The 26,070-nt window shown below is 52.7% G+C and overlaps 10 protein-coding genes across 10 annotated transcripts; 4 read left to right on the top strand and 6 right to left on the bottom strand.

Annotated features, from left to right (window-relative positions):
• Window positions 1–1,082: 1,082 nt before the first annotated feature.
• On the top strand, window positions 1,083–2,479 carry CCMA1212_010003 (uncharacterized protein; the record flags this gene model as incomplete). Its single annotated transcript, XM_073707060.1, has 3 exons — window positions 1,083–1,433; window positions 1,608–2,092; window positions 2,164–2,479. The coding sequence occupies 3 exons, from the start codon at window positions 1,083–1,085 to the stop codon at window positions 2,477–2,479; spliced, it is 1,152 nt and encodes a 383-aa protein (XP_073554389.1).
• Window positions 2,480–5,742: 3,263 nt separating this feature from the next.
• CCMA1212_010002 (uncharacterized protein) lies at window positions 5,743–6,750 on the bottom strand (the record flags this gene model as incomplete). Its single annotated transcript, XM_073707059.1, has 5 exons — window positions 6,580–6,750; window positions 6,334–6,487; window positions 6,164–6,274; window positions 5,906–6,097; window positions 5,743–5,841 (listed from the first exon to the last, which is right to left on the bottom strand). Exons 1-5 carry the CDS (start codon window positions 6,648–6,650, stop codon window positions 5,743–5,745), a joined length of 627 nt encoding a protein of 208 aa, XP_073554391.1. The 5' UTR covers window positions 6,651–6,750.
• Window positions 6,751–7,815: 1,065 nt separating this feature from the next.
• On the top strand, window positions 7,816–9,114 carry CCMA1212_010001 (uncharacterized protein; the record flags this gene model as incomplete). Its single annotated transcript, XM_073707058.1, has 1 exon — window positions 7,816–9,114. One exon carries the CDS (start codon window positions 7,816–7,818, stop codon window positions 9,112–9,114), a length of 1,299 nt encoding a protein of 432 aa, XP_073554387.1.
• A 1,308-nt stretch (window positions 9,115–10,422) lies between these two features.
• CCMA1212_010000 (uncharacterized protein) lies at window positions 10,423–11,130 on the bottom strand (the record flags this gene model as incomplete). The annotated part of the gene is made up of 1 exon (XM_073707057.1): window positions 10,423–11,130. One exon carries the CDS (start codon window positions 11,128–11,130, stop codon window positions 10,423–10,425), a length of 708 nt encoding a protein of 235 aa, XP_073554388.1.
• A 953-nt stretch (window positions 11,131–12,083) lies between these two features.
• Window positions 12,084–13,148, top strand: CCMA1212_009999 (uncharacterized protein; the record flags this gene model as incomplete). The annotated part of the gene is made up of 1 exon (XM_073707056.1): window positions 12,084–13,148. The coding sequence occupies one exon, from the start codon at window positions 12,084–12,086 to the stop codon at window positions 13,146–13,148; it is 1,065 nt and encodes a 354-aa protein (XP_073554412.1).
• A 532-nt stretch (window positions 13,149–13,680) lies between these two features.
• On the bottom strand, window positions 13,681–15,023 carry CCMA1212_009998 (uncharacterized protein; the record flags this gene model as incomplete). Its single annotated transcript, XM_073707055.1, has 4 exons — window positions 13,681–14,122; window positions 14,221–14,603; window positions 14,679–14,783; window positions 14,874–15,023. The coding sequence occupies 4 exons, from the start codon at window positions 15,021–15,023 to the stop codon at window positions 13,681–13,683; spliced, it is 1,080 nt and encodes a 359-aa protein (XP_073554413.1).
• Window positions 15,024–15,901: 878 nt separating this feature from the next.
• Window positions 15,902–16,985, top strand: CCMA1212_009997 (15-hydroxyprostaglandin dehydrogenase [NAD]; the record flags this gene model as incomplete). Its single annotated transcript, XM_073707054.1, has 3 exons — window positions 15,902–15,984; window positions 16,121–16,543; window positions 16,621–16,985. The coding sequence occupies exons 1-3, from the start codon at window positions 15,918–15,920 to the stop codon at window positions 16,983–16,985; spliced, it is 855 nt and encodes a 284-aa protein (XP_073554397.1). The 5' UTR covers window positions 15,902–15,917.
• Window positions 16,986–18,673: 1,688 nt separating this feature from the next.
• Window positions 18,674–19,075, bottom strand: CCMA1212_009995 (uncharacterized protein; the record flags this gene model as incomplete). Its single annotated transcript, XM_073707053.1, has 1 exon — window positions 18,674–19,075. One exon carries the CDS (start codon window positions 19,073–19,075, stop codon window positions 18,674–18,676), a length of 402 nt encoding a protein of 133 aa, XP_073554395.1.
• A 537-nt stretch (window positions 19,076–19,612) lies between these two features.
• CCMA1212_009994 (uncharacterized protein) lies at window positions 19,613–20,306 on the bottom strand (the record flags this gene model as incomplete). Its single annotated transcript, XM_073707052.1, has 2 exons — window positions 19,613–19,842; window positions 19,904–20,306. The coding sequence occupies 2 exons, from the start codon at window positions 20,304–20,306 to the stop codon at window positions 19,613–19,615; spliced, it is 633 nt and encodes a 210-aa protein (XP_073554396.1).
• Window positions 20,307–21,237: 931 nt separating this feature from the next.
• On the bottom strand, window positions 21,238–23,411 carry CCMA1212_009993 (Homocitrate synthase; the record flags this gene model as incomplete). The annotated part of the gene is made up of 15 exons (XM_073707051.1): window positions 23,158–23,411; window positions 23,075–23,090; window positions 22,883–23,007; window positions 22,811–22,824; window positions 22,717–22,747; window positions 22,547–22,664; window positions 22,373–22,457; window positions 22,203–22,312; window positions 22,110–22,136; window positions 22,014–22,057; window positions 21,908–21,954; window positions 21,712–21,857; window positions 21,556–21,659; window positions 21,405–21,501; window positions 21,238–21,352 (listed from the first exon to the last, which is right to left on the bottom strand). Exons 1-15 carry the CDS (start codon window positions 23,363–23,365, stop codon window positions 21,238–21,240), a joined length of 1,287 nt encoding a protein of 428 aa, XP_073554394.1. The 5' UTR covers window positions 23,366–23,411.
• Window positions 23,412–26,070: the final 2,659 nt, after the last annotated feature.

Raw genomic sequence — 26,070 nt, 5'->3', positions numbered from 1 at the left:
GAGAGATGCACAAATAAATTAGCAGTCTGACCAACAGCCTCAAATCATGACAAGCAGACGTGGAACGTGGTTGCAGCGATGCGACGTTGAGCGTCTCCATTCCTCTCGGTGACAAGACGTCGGCGGCCGGCATCTCCCGGAGGAAGCGCGGTGAAGGGGACTCCCTTTTGGCCGCCATCTTTTTTTTTTGTCTGGAGCACAGCTCGAAGGATTCACATGACAGCTCATCAGGGTCAAATAGCCGCTGGTTCATGAAGTCATTCTTTCTCCTTAATAGGCTTGATAGGCTCGAGACGGCCCAATAGAGAGAGGTATCCGAGCTTTTGATAGACAAGTCTCTTCGCCCTTCGCTGTGTCCGTTTACCCACTGCAGACCGACGCAACTAAGTGGGCAAAAGTGGGCAGATAGATGCCCCGTTGACGGCTCGGCACTCTTTGGTAGAACTGGGAACGTGGGTTCCGCCGAGCATCTGGGACAATCACACCCCCAAAGCAGAGAGGGCAGGCCCAGATACGATGAGCACGAGCCCGGCGGCTTTGTCATGATACCACCCAGGCTGCTGCAGAAAAGTGATACCATGAGATTACATACGACATCAATAATGATACAACGTATGGCAAAAAACCAGCTAACAACCAACAACATAAGCTAACAGACCTTCCCAATCCACAATTCTACGCGAACGAGGGCATGTCCCCTTGACGCTCTCGCGGCCAAGGGGGCTCGATCCGGAAAGCCGCCTGGCTGACTGACTCTTTCACCTCATGTTGTGCAACTGATCACGTATCATGTAATATCCCGGAGCCAACGGAGCCAACGGGCTCGAGAGCGGACGCTATGAATAAAGATCCAAGGTTTCCCCCCGTCTGGTGCGTTTCAAATCGTCTTTAGTCTTGAGTCTATCCTCATCATCAGCTCAAGCGAGAGTCGTGCTTCTTTGCCTTTTTGCTGCCATCCTTGAAACTTGCCTTGCTTTTTTGGGGCCACCTCATATCAGATCTCTGTTGTGATTCCCACAAGCCTAGTGTCTCACTACCCTCTCGCCAGCAACCCGCGCTTGTTACGAATAATACGGAACAAGATGGTCTTCTCCCGGAAAAGCCACGCCAAAGATGCCTCGTGCCACACCGCCGCCGCCTCCGCGTGCCGCCGGGTCGTCAACTCGCTGAAGCGGTTCCTCCCCAAGAAGATTGTCCGGTCACGGCAGTCGAAGAAGGACCTGGCCCCGGAGCCCGAGAAGCTGGCCGCCCAAGTGGGACCCATCTGCTCTGACATGCTCAAGCAGCTCAAGTATCCCGGGGCGCCCAAGCTGAAGGCTGAGGCGGTCGAGGGCTTGCTTGCCTATATGCACAAGCGAGCCGTTGAGTTTGACGTGCCGCTCAACACCCCCATTTCTGCAAAGGGGTTCCGTCTTGGCTATGCTGAGGGATTGGTGAGTTTCAGAAACCCTTTTTTTTTTTTTTTTTACCTTGCCTTTTCTAGAAAGCTTCCCCTTCCTGAGTGGCTCAAGGCCTTCTCTCTTTGGGTCCTAGGTGGCTGGACTAGCGTGCCATAAGTTGTAGCAAAGCTATAGTATTAGTTGGCTAACTCATGATTCAATACACAGCTGGCTCACCCCAACCATCCCGTGCAAGTCCAGGGGTATGTCGGCTTGTTCACGTGGCTCGTCGTCCAGTACGACGACATTGTCGGCCAGGGCAACGTCGCCGGCAACGAGATGCTTGAGGACTCCCTAAAGTTCCACGCGCGCTTCTTCCGGGGAGAGCCCCAGGGCAACAACCTGCTCGAGGGCATTGCCATCCTGCTGCGCGAGGCCGACGACCACTTTGACACGGTCATGGCCAACATGCTGCACATCTCCGTGCTCAAGTTCCTGTCCAGCAACCTGCTGGAGCGCCACGACGGCTTCCAGAACATGAAGGTCACGCGAGCCGGCATCAAGTTCCCGGACTTTTACAGGGACATGTCCGGCATGAACGTGGCGTATGCCGTCTTCTGCTACCCCAAGGCCCAGTATCCCGATGCCGCGGCTTACCTCGAGGCGATCCCCGACATGGCCCGGTTCATTGACATTTCGAATGACGTCCTCTCGTGAGTTACTCATCTACAAGCCGCTGTATTCCGGAAAACCCCGTGACTAACCGACTCCTTCTCCTGTACAGATTCTATAAGGAGGAAGTGGGCGGTGATACCCGCAACTATCTCCATAACCGCGCCGACACCACCGGCAAGCCCATCCTCGAGGTCCTCGAAGAGGTCAGCAAGGAGACGATGGACTCCGCAAAGCGGGTTGAACAGATCCTCAAGGGCAGGGGTGTTTACGAGCAGTCCTGGCAGGACAGCGTCCGGGGCTACATGGCCATGCACACGACAAACCCCCGATACAAGATGAGCGACATGGGGTTGGGCGAGGAGCATCCCCTGGCTCCGTTTGAGCACAAGATTGGAGAGTTCTTTGACCGAGTCAACAACGCATAATGAACGAAAACGAGCTCGAAAGGGTAAACAGAATATGAAATGATGATGGAAACGGCCAAGTATTGCATCCCATGGCGCATCTGCATTTTGTCTGCATCTGGGGGACGAGGGGTGAGACTCGGACGACTTTCAGTCCATGTGAGCATGATTTTCTTTTTGTCTTTCTTTTCTTGCTGTCTTGATTTTTTTTCCCTCTTATTCTCCCGTGCCGCTGGGCAAGGCGTTGTTGGCTGCACTGTAACGTGGAACGAACGAACTTACGATATAACTGATTTTACATGTTCTTTTTTAATACCATCTTTGATAGTTATACATACCCTCTTTAGGTAGTTACTGGAAATAGAATCGTTATGCAGCTCTACTTGAACCTTCTCCCTTCCATTCCTTGACCTACGCATTTGTTCGTGCGACCTTGTGAGGCTGATTTCGATCATTACGAGTGCTGTCGTGCCATGTTCCCCCGATATGTCATCCCATTGCAGCTCCATTGATCGATATGACGCTGCATAGCTACGCGCGTGTGAAACCCGCTCCTCCGCGCCCCAGCTGTTTTCTCAGCAGGCAATCCATGTCGATATGCACAAATGAGGCCAGAATTGCTGCCGGCTTTGTTCCAGAGTAAGCCGCGGCAGTCGGGATGCCGTGGTGCGATGCTACCTCAGATTGCCTGTTTTTTTTTTCCCTGGGCCATTTGCATGGGTGGCGAGCTTCTGAGTGGATGTGCGTGCCTCTGCCCATTTTTTCCCCCGTTTTTTTTCTTTTCCTTCCTTTTTCTTCTCTCCTTCTTGTTCTTTTCTCTTTTTTGACTCAACAGGGGTATTTTCCAACGGCTCAAGAAACGGTTTTTACTACGTTATTCCCATGGGATAGAAGAGCCGGTTTGCGTAGTTGGCAGGGGTCTTTTTGGCAGGACTTGGTTGGAGAGAAAGAGGAATTTAATCAACGACCCCTGTGCCCCCCTTGCAGAAAGACATGGGGCTGTTCATGTGCGAGTACGGATATGTATGTACTGTATGCCCATGTACGAAATATGTTGGTAACAGGGTCTACCGCAATATGAGCGGAGACTCTGATTCTTTCGCTTCTTTGTGACATTCTCTCGCAGGGCTAGATAGGGGCTGGACCACCCGAAATATGGAGTACTGTTGTACTACTGCTGCGTCGTCTGCCTGCCTCTTCCTCAAGAAGGTGGTCGTAGTATTAGCGAGGCGTCTGTGTGTCTACCATCTCCACAGTGCTGCGCTTCGCTAATGAGCAAGTTTACGAGAGCAAACAAGACAGCGAGGCTGGAAAGAGACTGGAGGCTGAGGATGGGATTCGTCTGCAAGAGCTCACGGCGAGCCCGGGATCGGCATACGTTGACTGGTCTGTGTAGCGAGCGACTTGGGGGACAATGTCCAGCGGGCGTGTCGAGGCTGTTGTTTAAGCTCTCGTTACCTGTTGTGACAGAGGAGAGAGCCAAGGGGGTACAAAGGGGGGAAGAGTCTTTTTTGCTTCCTTCTCTGTTTCTGTGCGTCTTTTCGTCCAAGCTCTGGTTCGCTTCCGGCAGCTCAAGCGGTTTCGGCTGGGGGGACTCAAACCTGGTTGTCAGCCCTTCAGCTGTACGACTTCTAGAAAGATTTGCATGAACAATTGCCGCTTTGCTTCGCTTGATGGCTCAGCAGCGGGTAGTTCCTTGAATGGGAGCTCGATCAGACGCTATATGCCAAGGAAGAATGAGCGGGATGGAACCGCTAAAATCATAGGAATAAGCAGACCTCGCCAGCCTCCATCCTCGGGTTGTGGGGTGGGCTCTAGATGACCTGATCCCGGGATGAAGTCCGGAGAAAGTAAGGGAAGAGCACTCCCGGGATCCCTTCGTTATGCGGAGGAGTGGGCATCGCGGCATGAAAGCGGCCCTCCATAACCGCGTGGCATCAGATGTACTTGTATGTATGTGACGGAATCGTGGAATCTCACTCCCTCTTCGTCATGCCTCAGAGAGGGTCGTGATGAGGCTAAAGCTGTGCCTAAGGCTTAGCTTTTTCATGCAACTGGGCCTTTTATGCCCATCCATCTGCATCTCATCCCGATCTGCCACATGTTTTCGCTCCGCAACGCATGAAGCGGGCTCGCGAGGCAATCTGGCATATTGCTTTTTGGGCTGCAGATTTGCCATGTGCGTGCCATGAAATCAATGCACATCTTTCTTGGAAGCACAAGTATTCCTTAGTCAGAATTATCACTTAATTACGGTGTCCATGCGTCGTTCATGTCCTTCCACCAATGGATCGCCCGGCAGGTTGCAGCAACTCCGACGTGCAGGCCTCGAAGTGCCGGCCGGGTCATCCTCGCTCAGTCAACAAGGCCATGAGACGCCGGCAGATGAAGCGATGATCCTTTTCCTGAATCGGGGGCAAGTTTTGGGAAGTCGAGATTCCAATAAGCACTGTATTGTTCGTACCTTGTGGTAGGTATGGCGCTTCAGCCTCCTGGCGATGTAGCAAGGGGGAAGTCTGCCTTGCGGCCTGATGTGGAAAGTTGGTGCGAATGCAACAGCAGGATCCTCAAATTGAATGCTCATATTCGTCCATTTCCTTACGGAGCTCTTTGATCCCGTGGTAGCTCACAACGTTGCAGCAAGTCCGATTGCATGGTTCATCACGGCGGTTGACATAGCTATACGGCATCGAGGATGCCTTGATGATGAAACCCGAGCCATTGATAGCGTCTATAGGGACGGATCTTTAAAACGATGTAGAAAGCGAACTACATAGGAAGAAGCTCTGATGAAGGAATTGAGGCCATGCAATTCGTTGTCACAATTATATGTGGTGTCTAGCAGGTACAGCTGCAGAACGTCCTATCCCGGTTATTACAGGTTAGGGCTTGTTAGCTGGAATCCTTTTGTACAACCGCCCAGTCTCTATCGTCCTTACAATGCCATTGAACTTTCGAGGTCCATACGCATCATTCGGGTATCCAGGTCGGTACAACGCTACACTTGCCTTGCGGCGTCGGCGCTGTATGAGCCTGTCGTCGCGTTCCTTTTGAACTGGTTCACCTTGGCGGGCTTCACTTAACTCACCACCGGTGAACCCACGTTGTACCTTAACGACCAACACGGGTCTGGTTACTAGTACCTGTCTGCCAGCTTCACAAGAACTAAGACCGTCATCTAAGTGCAGATGATTCATGTCATGACCGTATTCATTTATACTGAGTGTGACTCAAGTCTTGAACTGAAACCATATGAACCAAGCGATATGCCAAATCTAATTCATTCATGCCTTCTTCGGGCGGTTCGCCTCGATATAAGCCGAAATATTCGGACGCGCCTCAAAGGTCTCACGGAACTTTTGCACCACTTTAGGAAGCTCAGCCTATTGTGTATCATTAGTAACGAATGGAATCGGTAGAATCAAACTATATGCAAGAGACACTCACTGGCAAAGTGCCGGTTCGCTCGTCGTTATCGATGGACTGATAGACGGCAAAGTCAGCGTAGGTGATTTTATCCCCAAGAAGATACGGGCCGTTGTTGGCAGAGTAGTACTGCGAGATGACATTGTAGTATTCGGGCACAATGTTGTTCCTGTATTCGTCTGTGACGCCCTTGAGGCTTGCCACCCATTGAGTCTATATATCATCTGTTAGGATCTTTCGATGAAAAGACGATGAAGAAGAGCTATCGGATTGACTTACCCTCCAGTCATTATAAACATCGGCAACGGCATCGACCTGAAACTTTTCATAGTTTGTCTCGCCGTCATAGCGGCCGAGATCTCTCGCCAGGTATCTCAAAATCGAGATGTGCTGTAGCGACTTATGTTACCTTGTAGGCTCATATTGATTGCGATGGTCGGGCAACTGACTTGGTTGAGAGTGAGGCCGTGGATCAAGAGCGCAGGCACCTTGCCGGTTCGGCTGATGCCTTGTTCCTTGAGCTTTGCGCTCGTCGCGGGCCAGGTGGCGTCGTAAGGGTGTCGGACATCGTTGAACTCAATGCCGGCATCTCTCAGGAACAGGCTGGTATTTGGGTCAGTATGATAGTTTACAGTGGAGATTTGTCTGAATGAAACCGGTTGTGGGTGAGCTGCCAATAGTGGCGTGAGGCTTACCGGACAACTTCGCCGCGACCCAGTCGACCAATGTCGAGGTAGTGGAGGGTGGGAATAGACTCATCAGCCATTGTGTAGTTCTGCTGATGAAACTCAAGACGAAACGATGCGAGGTTCTCTATCTTGGAACAAAAATCTAGGGACCTTGCTCCGACTCCTCAAGCTAAATCTTCGAAAGGTGCTCTTGAATGCTGAACGAGAGCCTGCCGCCATGGACAGATCAAACGCGGCTTTATAGCAAATTTCCACTGATTCCTACGAACGGCCAAGGTAGCATTCGCATCCTCTCCCCCCTTCAGAAGACCATGGACATATCGTAAGCAGTCGACCACCTGCCTTGCCCCCCTTCGCGGTCTGCGGCTCAAGTCCGACGTGTAAACAGTAGACGAGCTTCATACGACCGAGTCTGCGAACGCCCTCCGCGAAGGAACAGCCTGAGTGGGTGTTTGGACTGTGAGCTTTCTCAGTTTTGGGAAAAGGAAGACGGGAGATGCGCCGCGCTTATGCACGGATGGCCTAATCTGGCCAGTAGATGGTGTTGACTGACGTCGCCGGGCGAAGGAGTCGTTGCCCGGTTGCCCGGTTGCCCGGCTGCTTAGCTCTTGCAGCTCAAGCTATTGGACGCCCTTCTGTCGTTAGAGCCTGTATGGTTCAGGCACGAGCCTGGATATGTGGATAGTTGACGACGGTTCTGCCGTTAGTGCTGGGTGTTGGTGGCAGCTTATGAGGAAGAAGAAGAATAGATTTGGAACTGTGGCTTGGCGGTCGAGTGGCAGTGAGCCTGATATCGCGTCGCTGGTTTGAGATCCTCTTACAGAATACGGGCTATGATTCCAACGATTCCAGTTGTGGCGCAGCTGACATCAAGGCTGTGAACTGCATACAAAGGGGAAATCTGGTCTAAGTGCTGACAGCTCCTCGCTTGGCCCTACACTGTAATCTTCCCAGTGATGACAAATCTTTGACAGGCTCGCTGTAAGCTGACGAGACAAGCTGGAGATGATCTCTCAAACGGCTGGAATAACTGGCCAGCTTGGCTCCAATGCCCCCGTCTTACCAATGGATTGATAATAGCGTATATAGGACCCTGTCCCACGGGGCCGCAACCCGTGATGCTGCCCGAGATGTTTCCTCAACGCGAACTGCGCGTCATTCATCACTATCATCATCATAGTCACTGTTGCAGAGCAAAGTAGACGCGTACAAAGGCCGGCCAGTTCACCGCCATGCCATCCAATGGCCTCTTCCATGGTCGACCGCAAAGCTGCCGCTGCAGACTTTCTCCCCCCTGAAACAATCACAAACATGCCGAGTCGCAATCATAACCGTCCGCCATCTGACCAAGTAGCGGAGCGAAAAGTTCGACAGGCCATTGAAGAAGCGGCATCGCGGAACACGCAGCTCCTGGGCGAGCTCGAGGCCACGGCTCACGCGCCGGGGCTGTTTAATAACAACCAGATCAAGATTGAGCATGTCGACAAGCGGCTGGCGGATCTCGAGCCCGAGGTGCAGGAGGCTATTGCCGCGGCAAACCAGCAGCTCAAGCAGCACAAGAGCTACAGGGACTCGGTGGCCAAGAAGTTTGTCTATACCGTGTTGAAGAAGAAGGGCGCCTTTGATGAGAAGGCTATGCGGGAAGAGAAGGCGTATCACGAGGTGCTCGAGAAACGGCACAAGGCCGAGGCCAAGCTGAACGAACTCAAGGCCGATAAGGCGGCGCTGGCTATCGAGACGAAGGAGCTGGAAGAGTTGGTGGAGCGACACGGTGCCGCACATAAGGCGATTGATGGCCTTTATTCGAAGATATTCGATGGTCCGACGGCGGGCTTTGCGGACGAAGACGAGCAGGAGGAGGCGCACAAGCTGGCCAAGTTGGCGCTTCAGGAGAGGACCGAGGCACTCAAGGCGGCCGTCCGAGGCGTCAAGGCCGCTCAAGCAGTCAAAGTAGCCATCGAGAGAGCCCTGTTTGAGAAGCAACGCGCCAGCTTCGAGAATCATTCAGACATTTTCTCCCAGCGCGGCGTCCAGACAATCCTAAAACGCTGCGTCGCTTACATCAACCGCGGCCTTGAACTCAGCGACGAAGCCGTCGAGGCCATTCAGGCAACTCCCGGACCGGACCTGACACAAGCCAAGAAGTCTCTCGACGGGCTCTTCATCGCGGCCAGAGCGGTAGCGCAGGAACGATACCACAGCAAATCGCAAAACGCCGAGCTGATAGAAAGACTCGGGTTCACACTTACGAAAGCACTCGATGCCCAGAAGAAGTACGTCGATGCCATGAAGAAGGTCAGCGAGTCGCGGAGAGAATCCATTCGAAGGACCGCAAGGGCGCTGGAGGACGAGCGACGAGCCCTGCAGCAGATCCGACAAAGCGCCTTCGAGACGACCGTCGGCTTCGGTGCCGCAGCTCCTGCGTACCACGAGTGCTGCGATCGAGCTCCGGGCTTTGAGCATGATTCTCACCAGCAATCGGCGTCGATTGTGGAGCCGGTTGTCACGGAGCTTCCGGAGGATGCGGAGCCCCCCCCCTGATTACATGTATTATGAGGACGGCATAGCGAGGCCGAAGCAGATGGAAGCGGAACCGGGATCCAACCCCCAGAATCGTGTTTCTCAGCTCGGGGGCGTGGTAACTCAGGCTAATCCTCAAGATTTGCCAGAGGTTACCTAAGTCGAATTGAAGTGAGAATGTTTGCTTGGGTAGCTTGATATGGGGACTTGTTCGATACGCGAGATTTGATGATTTACTTCAGCGCCTGCTGTGTTGTGATGCTTCTTTTCTGTCTTTCTATCTTTCTTCGTCTTTCCTTTATACGGGAAGGGGACAACATCTGAATACCCCGGACTATGGAGTTTTGTTGTTCATTGGATCATACCTGATATTAGTAGTTTTGTGAATATTAACAAAGGCCAAACTATATACATTCTGTCTAATAACATCTGATGGGGAATTTCCCCAACGTTTGATGGAAGTAAGGAGTTGTCTTTCCAGTTTCAAAACTTCGCTGTTGTAAGACTAACAGTGACAATCTCGGAACTTCACCTGTTACATCCTTCAATAGAACGAGCTCAGTCACATCTGAAGACGGCGCGGATCAGACGACCCTGCGTCGATCAAGCTTTGTCAATTGCCAAGGCTGTTCAGTTGGGCCGCCTCGGCAACTATGATCCAGTCGAGAGCAGAAGCGCCTGGTTCCTTTCTCTTACTGTCACTGACGTTGCCTCTAGTGTTGGCGCTGCCACTAGGGGGACTGGCCATGAGGGTAGACGCGTCTAGGTACGGTTGCGCCTGGCGAGTATGGGGTTGGCAGACCGTGGCGCCTACAGATGCGTTTCTTAGATTGGGAGTTCCGGAGATTGTTGAAGGCTGAAGTACATGCCTCTAATGGATAGAGCCTGTTCTGATGCCTCTATCAGGGCGCTGAGTCAATAGTTTGTCTAGGTAGAAGCAAGGGCTCTTCTCTGCAATCGATGGCTCTTTTGTTACCTGCAGAACTTGCCGTCTCGTCATTCGTAGCCCAGCCGCACAGGAACCAAATACCTAGATCAGAAAGCCAAGATCGATGCCCTGGTAACCCCGCGTTCGTAATGGTGGTGTCCCTGTCACCTGTAAGCAGATCGATCTTGATTATCGCCTGCCAGATTCAGCGTCGCGTAAGCTGATCCGAGATGCTTCACAACCAGAACCGACATGGATTGTTCAGCTTTGGCGACGATTGAAGGCTTAGATGCCGAATACAATTTTCTATTCCTTATAGAATTACATTAAAATTTAAGAGGAGCTTGTAAATATTCCGACTGTCATCGCTTGCATTCCCGTCACCGTCACCCAATCAGTGGTCAAGGTTCCTCAATCCGAACATCCTCAGTCCAGCTCCCCCTGGGCTGCGCATACAACTCCCACGCCTGCCTCGCAATATACCTCGCATTCAAAAACTTCTTATGATCAAAGACATATCCCGCCACGCTCAACAACGCAACATGCACCCCCCGGGGCTCAAACTCCATCCTCAACGACCTCGTAAAGTTCTTCTGTGCAGCTTTTGAAACAGACAACGAAACGAGATCCGTCTCAGGCGCCTCAGGCAAGTGCGAGCTCGTCACAATGAGCGTAGGCTGCGCCGAAGCATCCCTCTCCGCCAGGGCAACGAGCTGCGGCATGGCCCATCTGGAGAGGTTGTTGAGCGCAATGGTGGAGATCTGAAAGTCGTGGATGAGTTCGTCGTCTGTGACCTCGAGGTGGCGTGACTGGGAGACGATGGCGGCGTTGTAGAGGACGACTTCGATGGTGCCGAGGTCTTGGCTGATTTGCTTCAGGGTTGCGGTGAATTGCGCTGGGTCGATTACGTCGGTTGAGTATGTCTTTACGGTGATGCTGCTGTTGGCAGCGCTCTTGATGGATTCTGCGTCCTTGTCTAGCTGGGTGGGATTCCGGGCGACGAGGGCGATCTTGTTGAACTTGTTGGCGGCGAAGACGGCGGCCGTGTTGGTGCCTATGCCGGGGCCTGAGCCGATGATGACGATGGCGTTATCAGATCGAGGAGGCATTGTGTTTATAAGTGTTAATTGTCGAGCAAGTTGATGGGTTATGTACAAGTATCGAGGATGATTGCTGTTATAGAGGTTGTTGAATTGTTTCTATGATGTTCTTGTATTCTGCTGAAGCAAGCTCCTCATCCAAACAGGCGACGCATCGTTTCTACTTTATCCCGGATCCCATTTCCTTCAACTCTTCGCCTTCACTTGTTCAGCTTCATCTCAGCAGTTGTTCTCTCCAACCAGCCACGGAGAAGCTGCGTGCGCCACAAACTGCCATTATTCAGCTCGAACTTGCCCTCCCCCGCCAATGACACATGCGGTCTGGTTGCTCACAAAGCTACACCGTGAGAGCATCTCCGCGGAATTGGAAATCAACTGTGCGGCCATCTCTGCCTGAAAGAAAGACAAGAGAAAAAAGGACGGGGATGTTGTAACCTCGGTCCCAGATGCCGGAAATGGGTTTCATAAGGCTGATGGCATCCCTCTAACCCTGATCCCTTCAAACTGTCAACTGTCTCAGAACACCAAACACTTCCGCCTGTGAGTTTTTCTCATCCCATCCCTCACTGCTCCTGTTCCCCGCAAAAGAGCCCCTTGCGAGTCGCTGTCAAAGACGGTATGTCATCACGGTTTTGTGGCGTTCTGCAGCGTCTTTCTAAAGCAGCGCTAAGAGGACCTTTGCTCCACGGCTTCATGAAATGTTCTTTTAGTGTGGAGTCCCTTTTCGTTTCGGAGATGATGGTCTAAGCCGGCAAAAGCGACCTTAAGTTCTGCAATGACGCTGCCTGAATCAGAGCTTAGAAAGACAGCAGTCTCATCATAGTTCAGGCGTTGCAAAGACTGACTCTTGTGTGGAAACAGACCCCCCTGATGCCTATTTAGTCTAAAGACTAAGGAGAAAATCATCAACTATTCCGCGAGAGAAACTCGGTCCTTGACTCTTGCTCAGAGTTGAATGAACAATGGCCTCTCAAGGAACAGCCGAGCTCCGGCGCCTGCTTGCGCGTCCCTACCCATGGGTCAAGAAGCCCTTCATCGTCGGCGCCCCGATGCGCATAATGGCCGGCCCACAGCTCGCAGTCGCCGTCTCGGCGGCCGGCGGTTTGGGATTTATTGGGCCTCAGGCAAAGCCGGACCAACTGTCGGCGGATCTCGACAAGGCGCGGGAGTTGGTCGCTGCCTCGACTAGTTTGCGCCACCCCCTGCTTCCCGTTGGCGTCGGCTTCCAGGTCTGGAATGGCGATCTCAAGATTGCAACGTCTGATGTCGAGAAGCACAAGCCGTGTGCTGTGTGGCTGTTTGCTGCGAGGAACGGCCAGCCGGAGCTGGATGAGTGGACGGTTTCTCTGCGAGGAGCGTCGCGGGATACGCAGGTCTGGATCCAGGTCGGCACGCTGAGTGATGCGATTGCTGCTGTCAACAGTTCAACGCCTCCGGATGTTTTGGTCATTCAAGGCTCGGAAGCAGGCGGCCACGGCATGGTAAAGGACACCGCCGGGACAATGGTTCTCTTGCCGGAAGTGGCCGACGCAGTAAAGGAGTCCGGTATTCCTGTCGTCGCAGCAGGTGGAATCATCGATGGTCGAGGAGCAGCCGCCGCATTGGCTCTGGGCGCCGCCGGTGTGGCCATGGGAACTCGGTTCCTTGCTTCGTCAGAGGCACGGATCGCAAAGGGGTACCAGGACGAAGTGGTCCGGGCTTCTGACGGCGCGAAAAACACGCTGCGGACTCAACTGTACAACCATCTGCGCGGTACATTTGGCTGGCCCGAGCAGTTTTCGCCTCGAACTCTGATTAACCGTAGTTGGGTTGATCACGAGGCTGGAGTTCCGTTTGAGAAGCTGCAGGTGCTGCATGATGAGGCGGCCAAGAGCGGTGACGCCGGTTGGGGTCCGGAGGGGAGACTGGCCACGTATGTGGGTGCGGGTGTAGGACTTGTGAGGAGTGTGCAAGGTGCGGGGGAGATTGTCGAGAACGTGAGAACTGAGACGAGAGATGTTGTGAAAGCTTTGAGCGATGATCTGTGAGGGATATGTGTTTTGCTCCTGGAAATTGCCATCTTGTATCGACGTCGGTGCCTACCTTGGTGACGATGTGCCGTTCAGTGAACGAGCCACAAACCGGGGGTTTTGTTGCGTAGTCTATGGAAGAAGACGGAGAGTCATGTGTCTTGGCACAGATGATCAAGTGACGATCACGGAGCTAACGAGAAGTAGTGTGTATATTATCTTGGTGACAATCTTGATAGTTCAAAGATGGAGAGTGATATAAGTATGCAGGGCAAATAAAGTTGTTAGGTGGGTAAGGTATAATAAGGCAAGCCCGAGCCAAGACCAAGACTGTCCCCATAAAGCAAAGAATCTCTTCAGTCTATAATCCGCCTCGCGACGACAGACTTCTGCATCACGACTCTCTCTTCTATCGTAGGGCGGAGAGCTTAATCTATATTAAAAGATGTTACTATGTCCAGGCTACGGCAGGTACGGGATCCTGCCCGTGGCTTCTGTCGAACTATTCGCCATCCTGCCGAAAAAAAAAAAAAGCATCAGTTTCCCAAAATCAACCCTCAAACTTCTTGTTCTGCCATCCCAGAACCTGAGACCTGCCGTATTCCCCCGGGGAAGCGGTTCGTTCAGTCCTCACCATTGTGACCTTGGTCTCCCTCAGGATATGCTTGGAGCTGTCCCCGTCCCCGTCCGCCTCCCCGTCGCCGAGCTGGTGAAAGGTGTCGAGGCCAATGTCCGTGTGCTGCGCGGGCCGGTGTCCGCTCCTGGGCATGTACTTGTTGTGCCCGGAGCCGTCGGTGTTGCCGCCGGAGCTGCCGCCGCCGAAAAAGGGCAGGGAGAGAAGGGGGCGCAGGGCGTGCAGCGAGCCGGCGATGATGCCGATGCCCTCTTCGATGATGGACCAGAGGCCAATCTTGCCAGTGCCGAACATGAACTCTGTGGGGCTGTCGTAGAGAGTCAGGAAGCGGAGTCGTACGATGGTTGCGCAACTCGCACTGATTCAGGAGTTAGTGGGCTTTCTGCCTCAGTTATAAAGGGGGGGAGGCAGTAAGAGGGGGGAGGAAAGAAGAGGAGAATCGCAAGGTTAACGTACAAAGCACCCATTCCGAGGATCACAGCCACCGAGAACTTGACCTTGCTCTTCATCTGAACGCCCCACAACAAGGCGGCGGGCAAGACTGCCAGCGTCCAGTCGGTCAGGATCTCAATGGCGGAGAAGAAGAAGCTGACGTCGCTGTTGAGCTGGAGGTTGCATGTGCCCGTCGTGGTCTCACCCCAGAGGGTGGTGATGGGATGGCAGATGTTGGAAATGCCGGCAATGAAGACGATGCAGGAGACGATGGTGGAGATGATGACGGCCCAGATGGTCCATTTGTAGCGGCGGCGGGCGTCGGCGATTCGGAGCAGGGTGACGGCGATGCTGGACTTGATGAAGACGGTGCCGGAGGAGTAGAAGAACTCGGCGATGAAGAAGAGCTTTTTTTTTGGCGGCCAGAGTCAGCATGCGATGATGTCGCTGCGTTGCATTCGACGAGGAATAGTAAGACGCACCTTGGTGCCCTTCATAATCTCACTGGGCTGCAGGGCTGCAGCGAGCTGCCCAGATCCGAGGTAGCAGCACACTATGCACAGGCAGGCCGTCACCGTAAAGAGAAGCTGCGAAGAGTTAGACACACGTCCGTGCTTTTGGGTGGAGGAGCAGGAGGAGAAGCATATGGGTAGAAGCTATGCCGATTTGCGACGTACAATGCCTACAAACATCAGGATGTCGTCCCATCCCGCCGACTTTCGCCAAAACCGCACCGATATCCGGGCAGCGAATGTGATCCATGAGAGACCGATGAGCACTGACGAGGCATAGAGGAGCGAGACGCCGTCCCCCGCCGGCTTGACCATGATGGGCAGGAGTTGGAGCGCTTGGGACGAAAGAGAATTCGAGATGGGGGAGAAAAAGGGACGAGTTGCAGAGAACAAGAAGAGTCAAAGTGGTCGTGAAGATCCAGACTTAATAACTGAATGACAAAGCGCCGTAAACGAATCAGAGTATATGATATTTTCACTCGCAGAGAAAATCAGACCACACTATACTTAATTATAGTATTTCTTTTACATATCCGAGACTAAAAAGATCGGCAGCCATGAGACCGTAGTGAAAATAAAAACACGGCTCATCATTTCTTCCCTGGCGGGACCCTTGCCTGGTGTTCGTAGCCATTACTCGCGTACCAGTCGAGTCGAGTCGAGTCGAGTCGTTTGCATGGTAACTCCCGCACCGGTCAACCGGGTGAAAGCCCCCGTAAAGGCTACTACCCAGGCTTGCCAGGATCTTTCCGCCCACCTTGCCCACATACCCGGCCGCCACAGGCAACTTGGGGGGCCTTAGGTCCATCGTGCATGATGCCAGACCGACCTTTAATATAGACGATATGTGGGCTCATGCTGCCCGACAGCCAGTCCTGCAACGGCGCACGTATGGGGCAGCAGGCCGGGCTAGGCTCGTTTCACCACACGGATGCCCCAGGTAAAGGGGCTATAAAGCGGCTTTTCTTCGTTGGGCGGCTGCGAGGCCGGATGGGTGCCCTCTTTGTTTCCCCTTCCCGAGATCCCCATCCTGCGAAGCCCCTTTGTCCTGATTTATTACTCGTGCGATATCACTTCATCTCGATACTTCTAGCCGCCTCTCTGCCGTCTGCTCCCTGCATCCTGCATCCCACCAAACCATTTCCAGATTCCTCTGCTTCGCTTCCGTTTAATCTATACAGTACCTCCTACAGTACCAATCTCAACACCATGGCCGAAATTCTCATCAAGGACGAGGATCTTAGCGGCCTCAAGGGCAAGGTTGTCGTCCTCACAGGTACGGCAACAAGTTGTTTTCTCTTTTGTTTTACGGGGGTGCCTTGTTTTCCCGGCACACTCTTCGTATTGTAAAATCGTTTGCATGCTTGTTAGACTTTCGAAGCTGACGAGACAAAAACCTTGGCTTACCACAGGCGGCTCGTCGGGTATCGGCCTCGCTACGGTCGACCTGCTGCTGTCACTGGGAGCGTCCGTCGTCAGCGGCGACGTCAACCCGCCGCCGGCCGAGGCGCCCGGCCTGACCTTTGTCAAGACGGACGTGTCCAAGTGGGAGGACCTGCGCGCGCTCTTCAAGAAGGCCAAAGACCAGCATGGCCGCATCGACAGCATCTTCGCCAACGCGGGCATCGGCCCCCGCGCCAACTACCTGGCCCTGGAGACGGACGACCAGGGGGAGCTCAAGGAGCCGTCCCACGAACTGCTCGACATTGGCCTGAGGGGCCTTATCAACACGGCCTGCCTGGCCCTTCACTACATGAAGGAGCAGCCCGAGGGCGGCAGCATCGTCCTCATGGGCTCCAGCACCGGACTGCAGCCCCTCCGCGCCGTCGATTACTGTAAGTTTTTTAACAGAACAATCAGTGACATATAAGCACTGTGTTTGCCTTTCCTTGATTGCTTACGGTTCATGCAGCCACGGCCAAGCACGGCGTCCTGGGATTCGGCAGGGGTCTTGCGCGACTTGCAGAAATCGCGGGGCTTCCCATCCGCATCAACACCCTGACGCCCTCATGGACGACGAGCAACGTCCTGCCCGGCCTCGAGGACCTCATGAAGGGCATTTCGCACGTCCCGCAGCCCGCCCTCATCGTTGCCCGCGCTGCCGCCTACCTCATGGTCGACGCCTCCAGGCAAGGAAACGTCGTCTACGTCGCGGATGGCAAGTACAAGGAGATTGAGAAGACGGTGCTGTACCCTGCGTACGAGACCGTTCTGGGACAGGGCAACCCCAGCGATGACGATGTCCTGAGGCGTCTTTTGGAGCAGGCTGCGAAATGATTTGCGAGAATGATTTGATGTCTTTAAAGAGTCATGAATCTTTAGAACATAGATAGACAGCGAAGCAAGCGAGCTGGCTCATAATTTACTACGATACCGAGAAAACTCTGAGATTGATTGTCCAACTTTTATTTCAATAGATGCGAAACCCGGGGGGTAGCAGCGAGGTGGTATTGAATCTTAGCGCTTCTACTCCGCAACATGATGTCAATCAGTCGTTTGAAAAATGCGCGATTTGCACGCTTCAGCGAGGGAGGCTTGTACTGGAGCATTGGAAGACAGTTGTCGCTCTAAAGGTCTTCGATGGCGAAGAGAGTTGACAACAGGACCAGAGTAAGACTGCGCTCGAAGAAAAAGAGCCCGGTGGAAGTACAGTGCCGTTGAAGATAACCGGTACATGGATTAAGGTTAAAACTATTTGCCAGTCAAACCAGTCTGTTTGATTATCTGATTGATTAATTGACAACCAACGATTGATTGAAAGTCTCTTGGCACTGAACGACACGTTTCGTTTCGTAAAACGAATCCTTCTTGCTGGTGTTGCATTGGAGATTCCATCTTTGCTTGCAACCCTGTCGACGCAATTCCTGCCGTCTGGGAGCATAGCCATCGTAACCCTTTCCAGTTTGCGCAGCTTACCTCTTGCGGACAGGACAAGGATCGCCCACATTCCGGTCTTCAGGAGCCGTCAGGGCTCTATCATGTCTCCCCTATATTGTTCACCGGCTGGGTCATTCGAGTCACATCGCAGTGCCAAAACCAATGCACATCAACGCCTGTATTCAAATTGACACTTGACAATCTATGCAAACGTGGCCATGAAATCAACCAGTACACCAATTTCCGTCAGATGCTCGCTACTCGAGCTCCTCAACCAATAAGGAGGAAAACTGTTACTAGCGTAACCCCATACTTCGCACCGCCATTTGGCATGCGAAAGGCTGCCTGGAGTCTAGGACTTGCCTCTGAAGCACTCTAGACTAGTCGTTTAAGAGCCGCGCATGAATTCACAGATGCACGGTCCCAAGCTTGGGACGTGGCAGCCTCCCGCATGAAGTCGATGCCAACGGCCGGTCCGTAGCTTCGGGAGTTCTGAGCCTCCTTTTGAGGGCTTGCCCACAGATTTCTCCAAAGGACAAAAAGTCGTCATCTGTCAAGGGATGACATTCCCTGGCTGCCCCCAATCAGATTGAAACTCTCACCCAATCGCAGCCTTCAAGTATGAGTCTACCCCGGTATCATCAGGATTGGATCTACACATGTGATCCTCCACCAGTATTCATGGATGCTCCTTGTTGCCAATGTCATGCGAAGCTGGTTACTCTAGGTTAACCTCCCAATAGAGGCCAGTGCTTCATCGGCGGTCGCGCAGCTTGATAGTAAGGATAGACCTCCTTGTCTGAGGTCTCGGGACCTGACTCAGTTTGCTTTTTCAGAGTGGACAACGTCGAGGATTCGCTGCCTCCTATCTCACCCCTTATTAACTGCCGCAGAAATCAAGAGCTTCGTATCCGCTGGGCGCCCGTTGAGGTGCTTTTCTATTCGCGAGAATCGGCGGTCGACAGTTAAACGAAGAGTAAGAAGACTGGGATGTAGGCGCATAACCGTTTGAGGGGCGAAGAACCATCATGACCAGAACCCCTCTCATCGAGCGGTAGCGGATCGCTTCCCGGGAGCCCCCTCGCTCTCTATAATGAGCAGCGCAAGGAAGCCTTCTCCATTCCCGGAACCGAAGGGGCCCAGGCAACTGGCCTACTACGACCATCTGGGCCACTCCTACCACTAACACGATGCATCCTGCAGCATCTCCCGCACGCCCAAAACGCCGGCCGGACCAGAGACAGCCCGACCCAGAACCGATACTGGTCCCGGGGACGGAGCTGGAAAAGCTCCCTGTTCCAGTTTCGATGCACGAGGTGCCGGAGGGAGCGGCAGACCTGCGAGAGGATGAAGAGGTCGTGCAGGGCTAGATGATCGGCGATGCAGAGGAGGATTTCTGGCGCGAGCTGGAGGAGTGCGGAGGGGGTGTTCCATGAGGCGCGGCTGGATGTGCCAACGATGAGGCGGATGAGGGTCTGGGAGGACGGCATGATGGTGGGTGGTTGTGTTTGGTTTTTGGACGTGAAAGTGATCTTTTGACGAGCTTTGAAAGCGATCGGCATGTATGGTGATGGTATCGAAGAGAGAGCCGAACACTACAGAACACAGACATTGGCATGTGTTCGCCATATATATATACTCTACGGCAGCTCGGCGGGAAGAGACAAACGTGAACAACAAACGCCACGATATACAGAAAGGGCACGCCTCAAAGCTTGTGCAAAGGTGAATCTGGTTTGGATACGGGGTAGGAGGACTACGAGGCGCCACGGCGATGCTTGAAGGTTTGCTTATCACATTAAAGCACTAAAGTTTACAGAAAGTCTGCTGTTTGTTTCTGTTCGAGACGTCAAGAGTATGTTCAGTCTAACATCCAGACAAAAATGGCCGTACTCATCGCGCTATGTATTCAATGTTCAACGGCAACGTCTTGGTGAATCCTGTCCACTTCTGACCATGATGCTGGCACAACTCCATGGTCAGGAGGTATGGCTTACATGTCACCCATCACGAGAGATGGCGGCAGCCTATCTAGTAACTTCTGTATCTCGGACAAGTGCCACGAGGCTTTGACTTCCAGTAACCTCGTTGAGAAAGCCAGCATAGAACTTAACGGAGACTTTAGGGACGCCTACGGTGTACGGCTTTTCGTTGCCGTCTTTGTCGAAGCCCTTGACGATGCGGCTGCTGGAGCCGGTGCCGCCCTTGAAGCGGTGGCAGATCATGCCAGTTCCGCCGCCGGTGTTCCCTTCTGGGACTATCTGCGGTTGCGTTTCGGATGCCGTCGATGATGTGCTGAGGCGTGACGGCGAATCTACTCTGATGATTTAGATACCCGTCGTATGTTTCGCCAACGGCAGGAAAGTGAAACAAGTCGAGCTCTTTGTCCTCATTAGAATGGTACCGAACCGTATACTCCCATATCCCAGGGTAGCCATCTCCCACGGCCGAGGTCGTGGTGAGAACGATGGGCGAGGCGAGCAGGCCTGTTTCATTCAGCCAGTGAGACGATGTCAGATCTCCGCAGCCGTTGAAGCTGAACTTGCCGGCGAAGCTGGAGTACTTGTACCAGTCTTCCCGGGGGAGGATGACGGTGACGCCGGCGTTGATGTCCGGCGACGGGGTGGCGCTGCTTCTGCCGGGAGGGCTGTGGATGGATTGGGTGTTGGTGAGGATTGTTGGGGATGTCGGTGATGGAGTTGAGGGGGCCGGGGGGCCCATTTGCCGAGGCGGAGATGGGGGAGGAGGTGGCGGATGCGTTGGCGAGGGCGGGATGAGGACATGGCGAGTTTGATTTAGTGAGTTTGAATGGTTTTGGGATGGACGTTATGACGGTGCTGTGGTGCTTTGTGTGGCTGTCGTTTGGGAGGCAATGGGAACGAGCAGTCTTTTATAAGTGAGCAACTCGATCGTTGATATAGCAACTACTACTCAATGGTGGCAGTTTCAAACTGCTTCTTGTCAACCAACAGCGTCGCAATATTCTTGGCTGGGCGACGTTAGACTAGGTAGTATAACGTCGTTTTCGGTGTGACACATCAAAGTGCTTTGGATAGTTGCGAGCATAATTCATGTTCCCGAAGCCGCAGCTGAGACCCGGCGTCAGTCAAAGCCGACGATTTGGCACCTCGAGAGATGGCGTAAGTGCGATTACGCAGAGGTTTTGCCTTGGTTTGCTGGCGTTTGTTGCAAGAGGGATGACAGATTGATTTCGGAATTTGTCTGGGTGCATCAACACGGTAGTACATGCGATTCATGGGCGGGGAAATTGCAGAGGTTCGGCTTGTGTCTGATGTGCTGGGAGACGGTAAGTCAAACACATATACTTTCGCTCTCTGAGAACGGTATATGTCGAAGTTGTTTGCACAAGTCTCTATCCTTCGCGAATGAAGAGCCTTTGAGAAGCATCTTGCTCAAATCAATCCGACGAAAGGCAAACTGCGGTAGTCGTATCAAGGCTACCTAACAGGACACGTCGTGTTTTGAGCCTTGCTAGAGCGAGCCATAGCAGCATGATGAAATCAGTGATACCGTAAAGTCTATTTTTCCACGACTATGATACCCAAGGTCTGTGCTATATAACTATTGAATTCTCTCGCTACTTTTTCTTCGTTTTTTTGGGGCTGCATCTCCGTCTTGCGGAACGCAGCATCTACTGGTCAGGTTGGTCTTCGGGTTGATGCTCAAGGCAGAATGAACGGATAATGGAATCCGTGTCGTCAATAGCAAGGGGACGGACGTCAGCCATCGCCTTGATCTTCTGTGTACTTTGGGCGAGTTAGTTACGCGTCAACAGGACAGGGTACTCGGGAAACGTACAGTTGCTTAGCCTGTTCGTCGGTGATAATCAGACCCAGCTGGCCGGCTCTGCTCTTAATGGCATTCCAGCCAGTCAATCTTGAAGAGAAGTGGATCCCTACAACCTGTTAGCTTCTTGCATTGACAATGCAGGCACCAGGAGGGAACTTACATCTCTTGACACCCCAGTCGCTGGGGTTGAGAATCTCGTATGTCTCGGGCTTGGCAAGGATAGCCTTGCTGTGAATGCCGGCCTTGTGGGAGAAGGCGGAGTAACTACCCAAGCATTAGTATGGGATGGCCGCTATCGACAAGTTGCAAGACTCACCCGGTAATGGGGTTGTTGAAAGGAACGTTGACCTGAACCACGTCGGCAACAAGATCCTCGATCTCCTTGAGCTTGGCCAGCTTATATCTGGACTTGACGTAGTCGGGGCTCTCGACGATCATGCGGGCCAGGAGACCACCCAGGGGCTGAGGACTGTTAGTCAAGAGTCTTCGTGTTCGGGGTTCGCAATACGTACGGTGATTCCATTTCGCTCGCCAATGCCGAGGACTGAGGTGTCGACGTCTGCGAAGATTGTCAGGAAAACTGTATACCCCGAAGCGACCTTAGATGCTGGCACTTACGGGTGGCACCGGCCTCCAGGGCGGCGTGTGCGTTGGCAACGGCGCTGATGAATCGTTAACTCACGCGTCTGGTTAGCAGTCTCGGATCGTACTCACCACATGGTGTCGTTGTGGAAGTGTGTCCTACATGACATTAGTTTCAGCCCCTTTCCAGTTAAGACAAGGTACCTAGTCTTCGTTGGTACTCACTCAATGTCGCAGCTGACCACGTCTCTCAGCGTCCGGACCAGCTTGTAAACCTGGCGAGGGGTGGCAACGCCAACTGTGTCCGCAACACCAACTCGGTCGCATCCTGCCTTCTGTATATGGGGTTAGGACTGCCATTGGGAAGCATTCGTCTCGAGCGAAGCTGAACTTACGTCGACGGCTTGGTACAGGCTGAGCAGGTCGACAATGTTGGATCGGAAGGAGTCTTCGGAGGAGAATCGGACTTCGACGCCCTGGCTGTGGAAGGGATTAGTTTCGGTTTGGCGATGAGTGAAGCGGCCAACGCTCCGAACGCGCGGCTTCAACCGCAATGGCTGGACGCATACCTCTTGATCCACTTGACGACCTCAATGGCAGTCTCGGTGATTTCAGCCATGGACTTGTGGTGGGAGTGATCGCGAAGGATCTGTGATGTGCCAATGACAACGTCGACACCGTCAACACCTTGTGCTGGTCAGCATCTCAACCATTCAGCGGCTCGATCTGGTATACATACCGGTCGCGACAGCAACCTTGGCATCCTCCATCTGCGCAGCCGAGAGTTAGTTTCCGGCGTAGGGGAAGTTTTGCGTTCAGGTCGTATTTCTTACCGTGCATCGCACGTCTAGGAGAAAAACGTCGTTAGCAGAGGCAGTCGTAAAGGAACGGGAGGAGGGACCAACGGGTCAGGATCTTGGCCTTGAGGCCGAGCTTGCAGATGGCCTCGCAGTCGGCGCGAGACTGGGGAGAAGCGACGGGGGAGGTCAATTCGATGTATTCGACACCAAAGTCGGAGAGGGCGGTTGCGCTGCAAGAGTATGAGTATGGTCCAAGGGATATATATGGTGCGAGGAGATGGTGGTGAGTCGGCTCACATCTTGATCTTGGTCTCTGTAGCAGCCGGCAAGTCAGTCATTGGTCGAGAGATACAAGGCGAACGGGAGGTCTGAGGCCATACCTGTGTCGTAAAAGGCATTGGCAAACTGCTCGCCCTCTCGGAGGGTGCTCTCGATGATCTGGAAGCGGCCGGTGTTGGATCGCTCGTCGCTGTGATGCTGCTGGTACGGCAGCTTGGGCTGCCGGCGGCCATTGGTGACGCCGTTGGTGCCATTGGGCGTGCCGTTGACGGCAGGAATCTCTGCTGCGGGCGCGTGGTCGGAACACATGGTGACGATGTGTGTGATGAAGAATACAGAAAAGTGCTTCTTCGATCTGAATCTGAATCCGGGACTTGGAGAGGAAAAGAATGGAGAACGGCGACTGGCGCCAGAGAATTTTTATGTCGGCGATGGCAGGTGTGGGGTAGATTGGCGACTGTTAAAGGTCAATTAGTTGACTGGAGGCAATGACTCATTGGACAGCAGACGCTGCGCTGAACTGCTACTGTAGATGCTCTCCGTTCTCCGTTCTTTTAGATGCCTGCAGAAATGACTAACAATCGCTGTTTGTCTCTCAATTGGCCAGGACACGCCGTTGAAAAGCTGGAGAGGCCGGGGATGGCGCAGGTTGTCACAAAGTCTGGTGCCAGATGGCGGAGGTCCTCAGCCACGAGAAAACCTTGACTGCGGCTGACTAGGTATTAACACATGATAGATGATCATGCCGCTCATACTATATCTGATCACTCTATCTCATGGCGATTAATTCATTCTTTTGCTTCATTCTCCTAGACTTTGCTCCTCAATCGAGTGCATCTTCTCATGAATTTCCCTTCTTTCGCCTTCAATCCCGGCATCAAAAAAATTCTGGGCGATGACGCACCGGATCCGCTGGTACTTGGCCACAAGTACTCTTTTGCCTCTTCAGAGTACCATGCGCACGTGCGCCTACTAAAATTGCAGCGCAGTATCTCAGAAATACCCACAGCTCGATCGCGGTACTTCAGGTACCGAGCCGATGTCGGTCTGGCGCAGAAAAAATCGGCGTGCGGTCCAGTCCAGTCACAAACAGGCGGACCATCGGCCCGCTGCCACTTTCACTCAGTTTCATCACACTTTGGACAATCCCATCGCAAGGCATGTCCAATGGTGTCTCGGATGGTCTGCGCTCAGGGCTCAAGCAGGGACAGCCAGCGAATCACGGGACGTATATTTTCATCTGATGTCTCTCCTCCGTCCAACGGCTCTCTGTGTTTGCTTGTATGAGTTCCATTGTCGCTTATCTAATCTTCAGCTGCTGAACGCTTCACATGTCCGCCCTTCAGCTCATCGGCGATAGAATGCGACCGTCTCGCCAGCATATACTGAATGCGGCCAGATCCATTTTCAGCCCTTTTCAGCCGTCGGCAGGGCACTTGTATGTACATGTACTTATCCGGCGCCTTCTTTTAGCGGCATGGGCCCGTATGCCAGGTAAGGTGAGTTCATGTTGTTTGCAGACTGTTTGTGAAAAACATAAGCTGTGCCTCCCCGCCGCACATGTCTGCCGTGGAATCGACGCTCTCCAATCGGAATATTCGCGCGCAGCGTTGTACAAGCCGTTTGGTATCACGACTCCGGCATTTGTGTCATTCTCCAAAGTGCGAACAACATAAGGCAGGTGATGGAATCAATTGAGAAGAAAAAGATCACTCTTGCCCAGCCCTGAACCGCGCCCAATTGAACAGTTCGGCGATGTTCGGCGGAAGATCGGCTTTGAGGCTACAACTTGCATCACACTCCAGCCAGCTCGGTCGAGCATTGGATAATTCTGGACCTCTTTTCATAATTGACTTGGCTTTTATTGTACGAGAGCGACGTCCTTACCTAAGGCAAATAGAAATCCTGCTGATGAGCTCAACTTGGGTAAGGTATGCAAGCGGATTGCAGAAAGATAGGGATCGCAAAGTAGATATGGACACACGTTAGGGACAATACGAGCACCATTTGGATGTGGCGTGTGGTGACAGGCGTCGCATTTGTGTGCGCATGGTTGAACTCAATGTGTGTTTATGTTTGCTCTACTCCCTGGTTTTCTGCAAACCGCTTGTACCGGGTACGGTCACCATTAAAACAGGTACATGAATACCTGGGATTACTGGAATGGGCAACCCTTGCGTTCTCAATCAGGCTGGTGATATTGGGGACTTGCAGCCAAACTATCAGGTAGTTCTACTGCCAGTACAAAGTTGGAATCCTGCCGGCTATTCTTGGAGGTCATTTCCAAGGTATAAGGCTGAGGCACTTGAGGGGTAAAGTACCCTTTTGAACATGATATATGCAGATTGATACTATTTCCGTAAACGAGGCGCATCAAAAGTTCTGAGTGTTGCCAGCTAAGGAGACTTTGGTCGTCTGCAATATCGCAAAGAGGATGCATAGGTAATGATGACAGCCCAGTCCTGTCCCGCAACTCTTACTGCCTTGGGATTATGGGATGAAACATGCATATGATGAAGCATGAGGCCCGAATCCTCCGCCTCTGAGAAACTGATTTAGAGCATCTGGGTATGTACGGAGCGTGTAGCCGAATGCTGACAGCACACCCTCCTTGATAGCCTTTTGCCAGGCTTCCACATTAGAACAATCATCTGCGCGTTATCGTTGCTGTTTCAAGAGAGACAGTACGTAGATTACTACTATTAAATAAATAGAACGCAGTGTATTTATATAATAATAATTAAGCTAAGTTATATTACCCCACGCTACTGTAGGCAAGGCCTTATATACCAGGTTACATAATACACCTTCTAATCCTACTAATCCCACTAGATCTACCTTCCTTTTAACACACCCTTAAAGGTAAACTAATACACTAATTTTATAAAAAAACGCAGATAAAAAAAGAAGTAAATAATATTATTAACAGTAAGTAATATAATTAATAATAATAAGAGTTAATAGTTAAGGCATATTAATAAAAGTTGCTTAGTTTAATTTAGGCTAAGCCTTAG

This window comes from Trichoderma ghanense (genome assembly GCF_004382785.1).
Source record: "Trichoderma ghanense strain CCMA-1212 chromosome Unknown scaffold_21, whole genome shotgun sequence".
NCBI classification, from domain to species: Eukaryota; Fungi; Ascomycota; class Sordariomycetes; order Hypocreales; family Hypocreaceae; genus Trichoderma; species Trichoderma ghanense.
The sequence above is the reverse complement of the archived record's forward strand: the minus strand, read 5'-3'. Positions and strand labels throughout refer to the sequence as shown.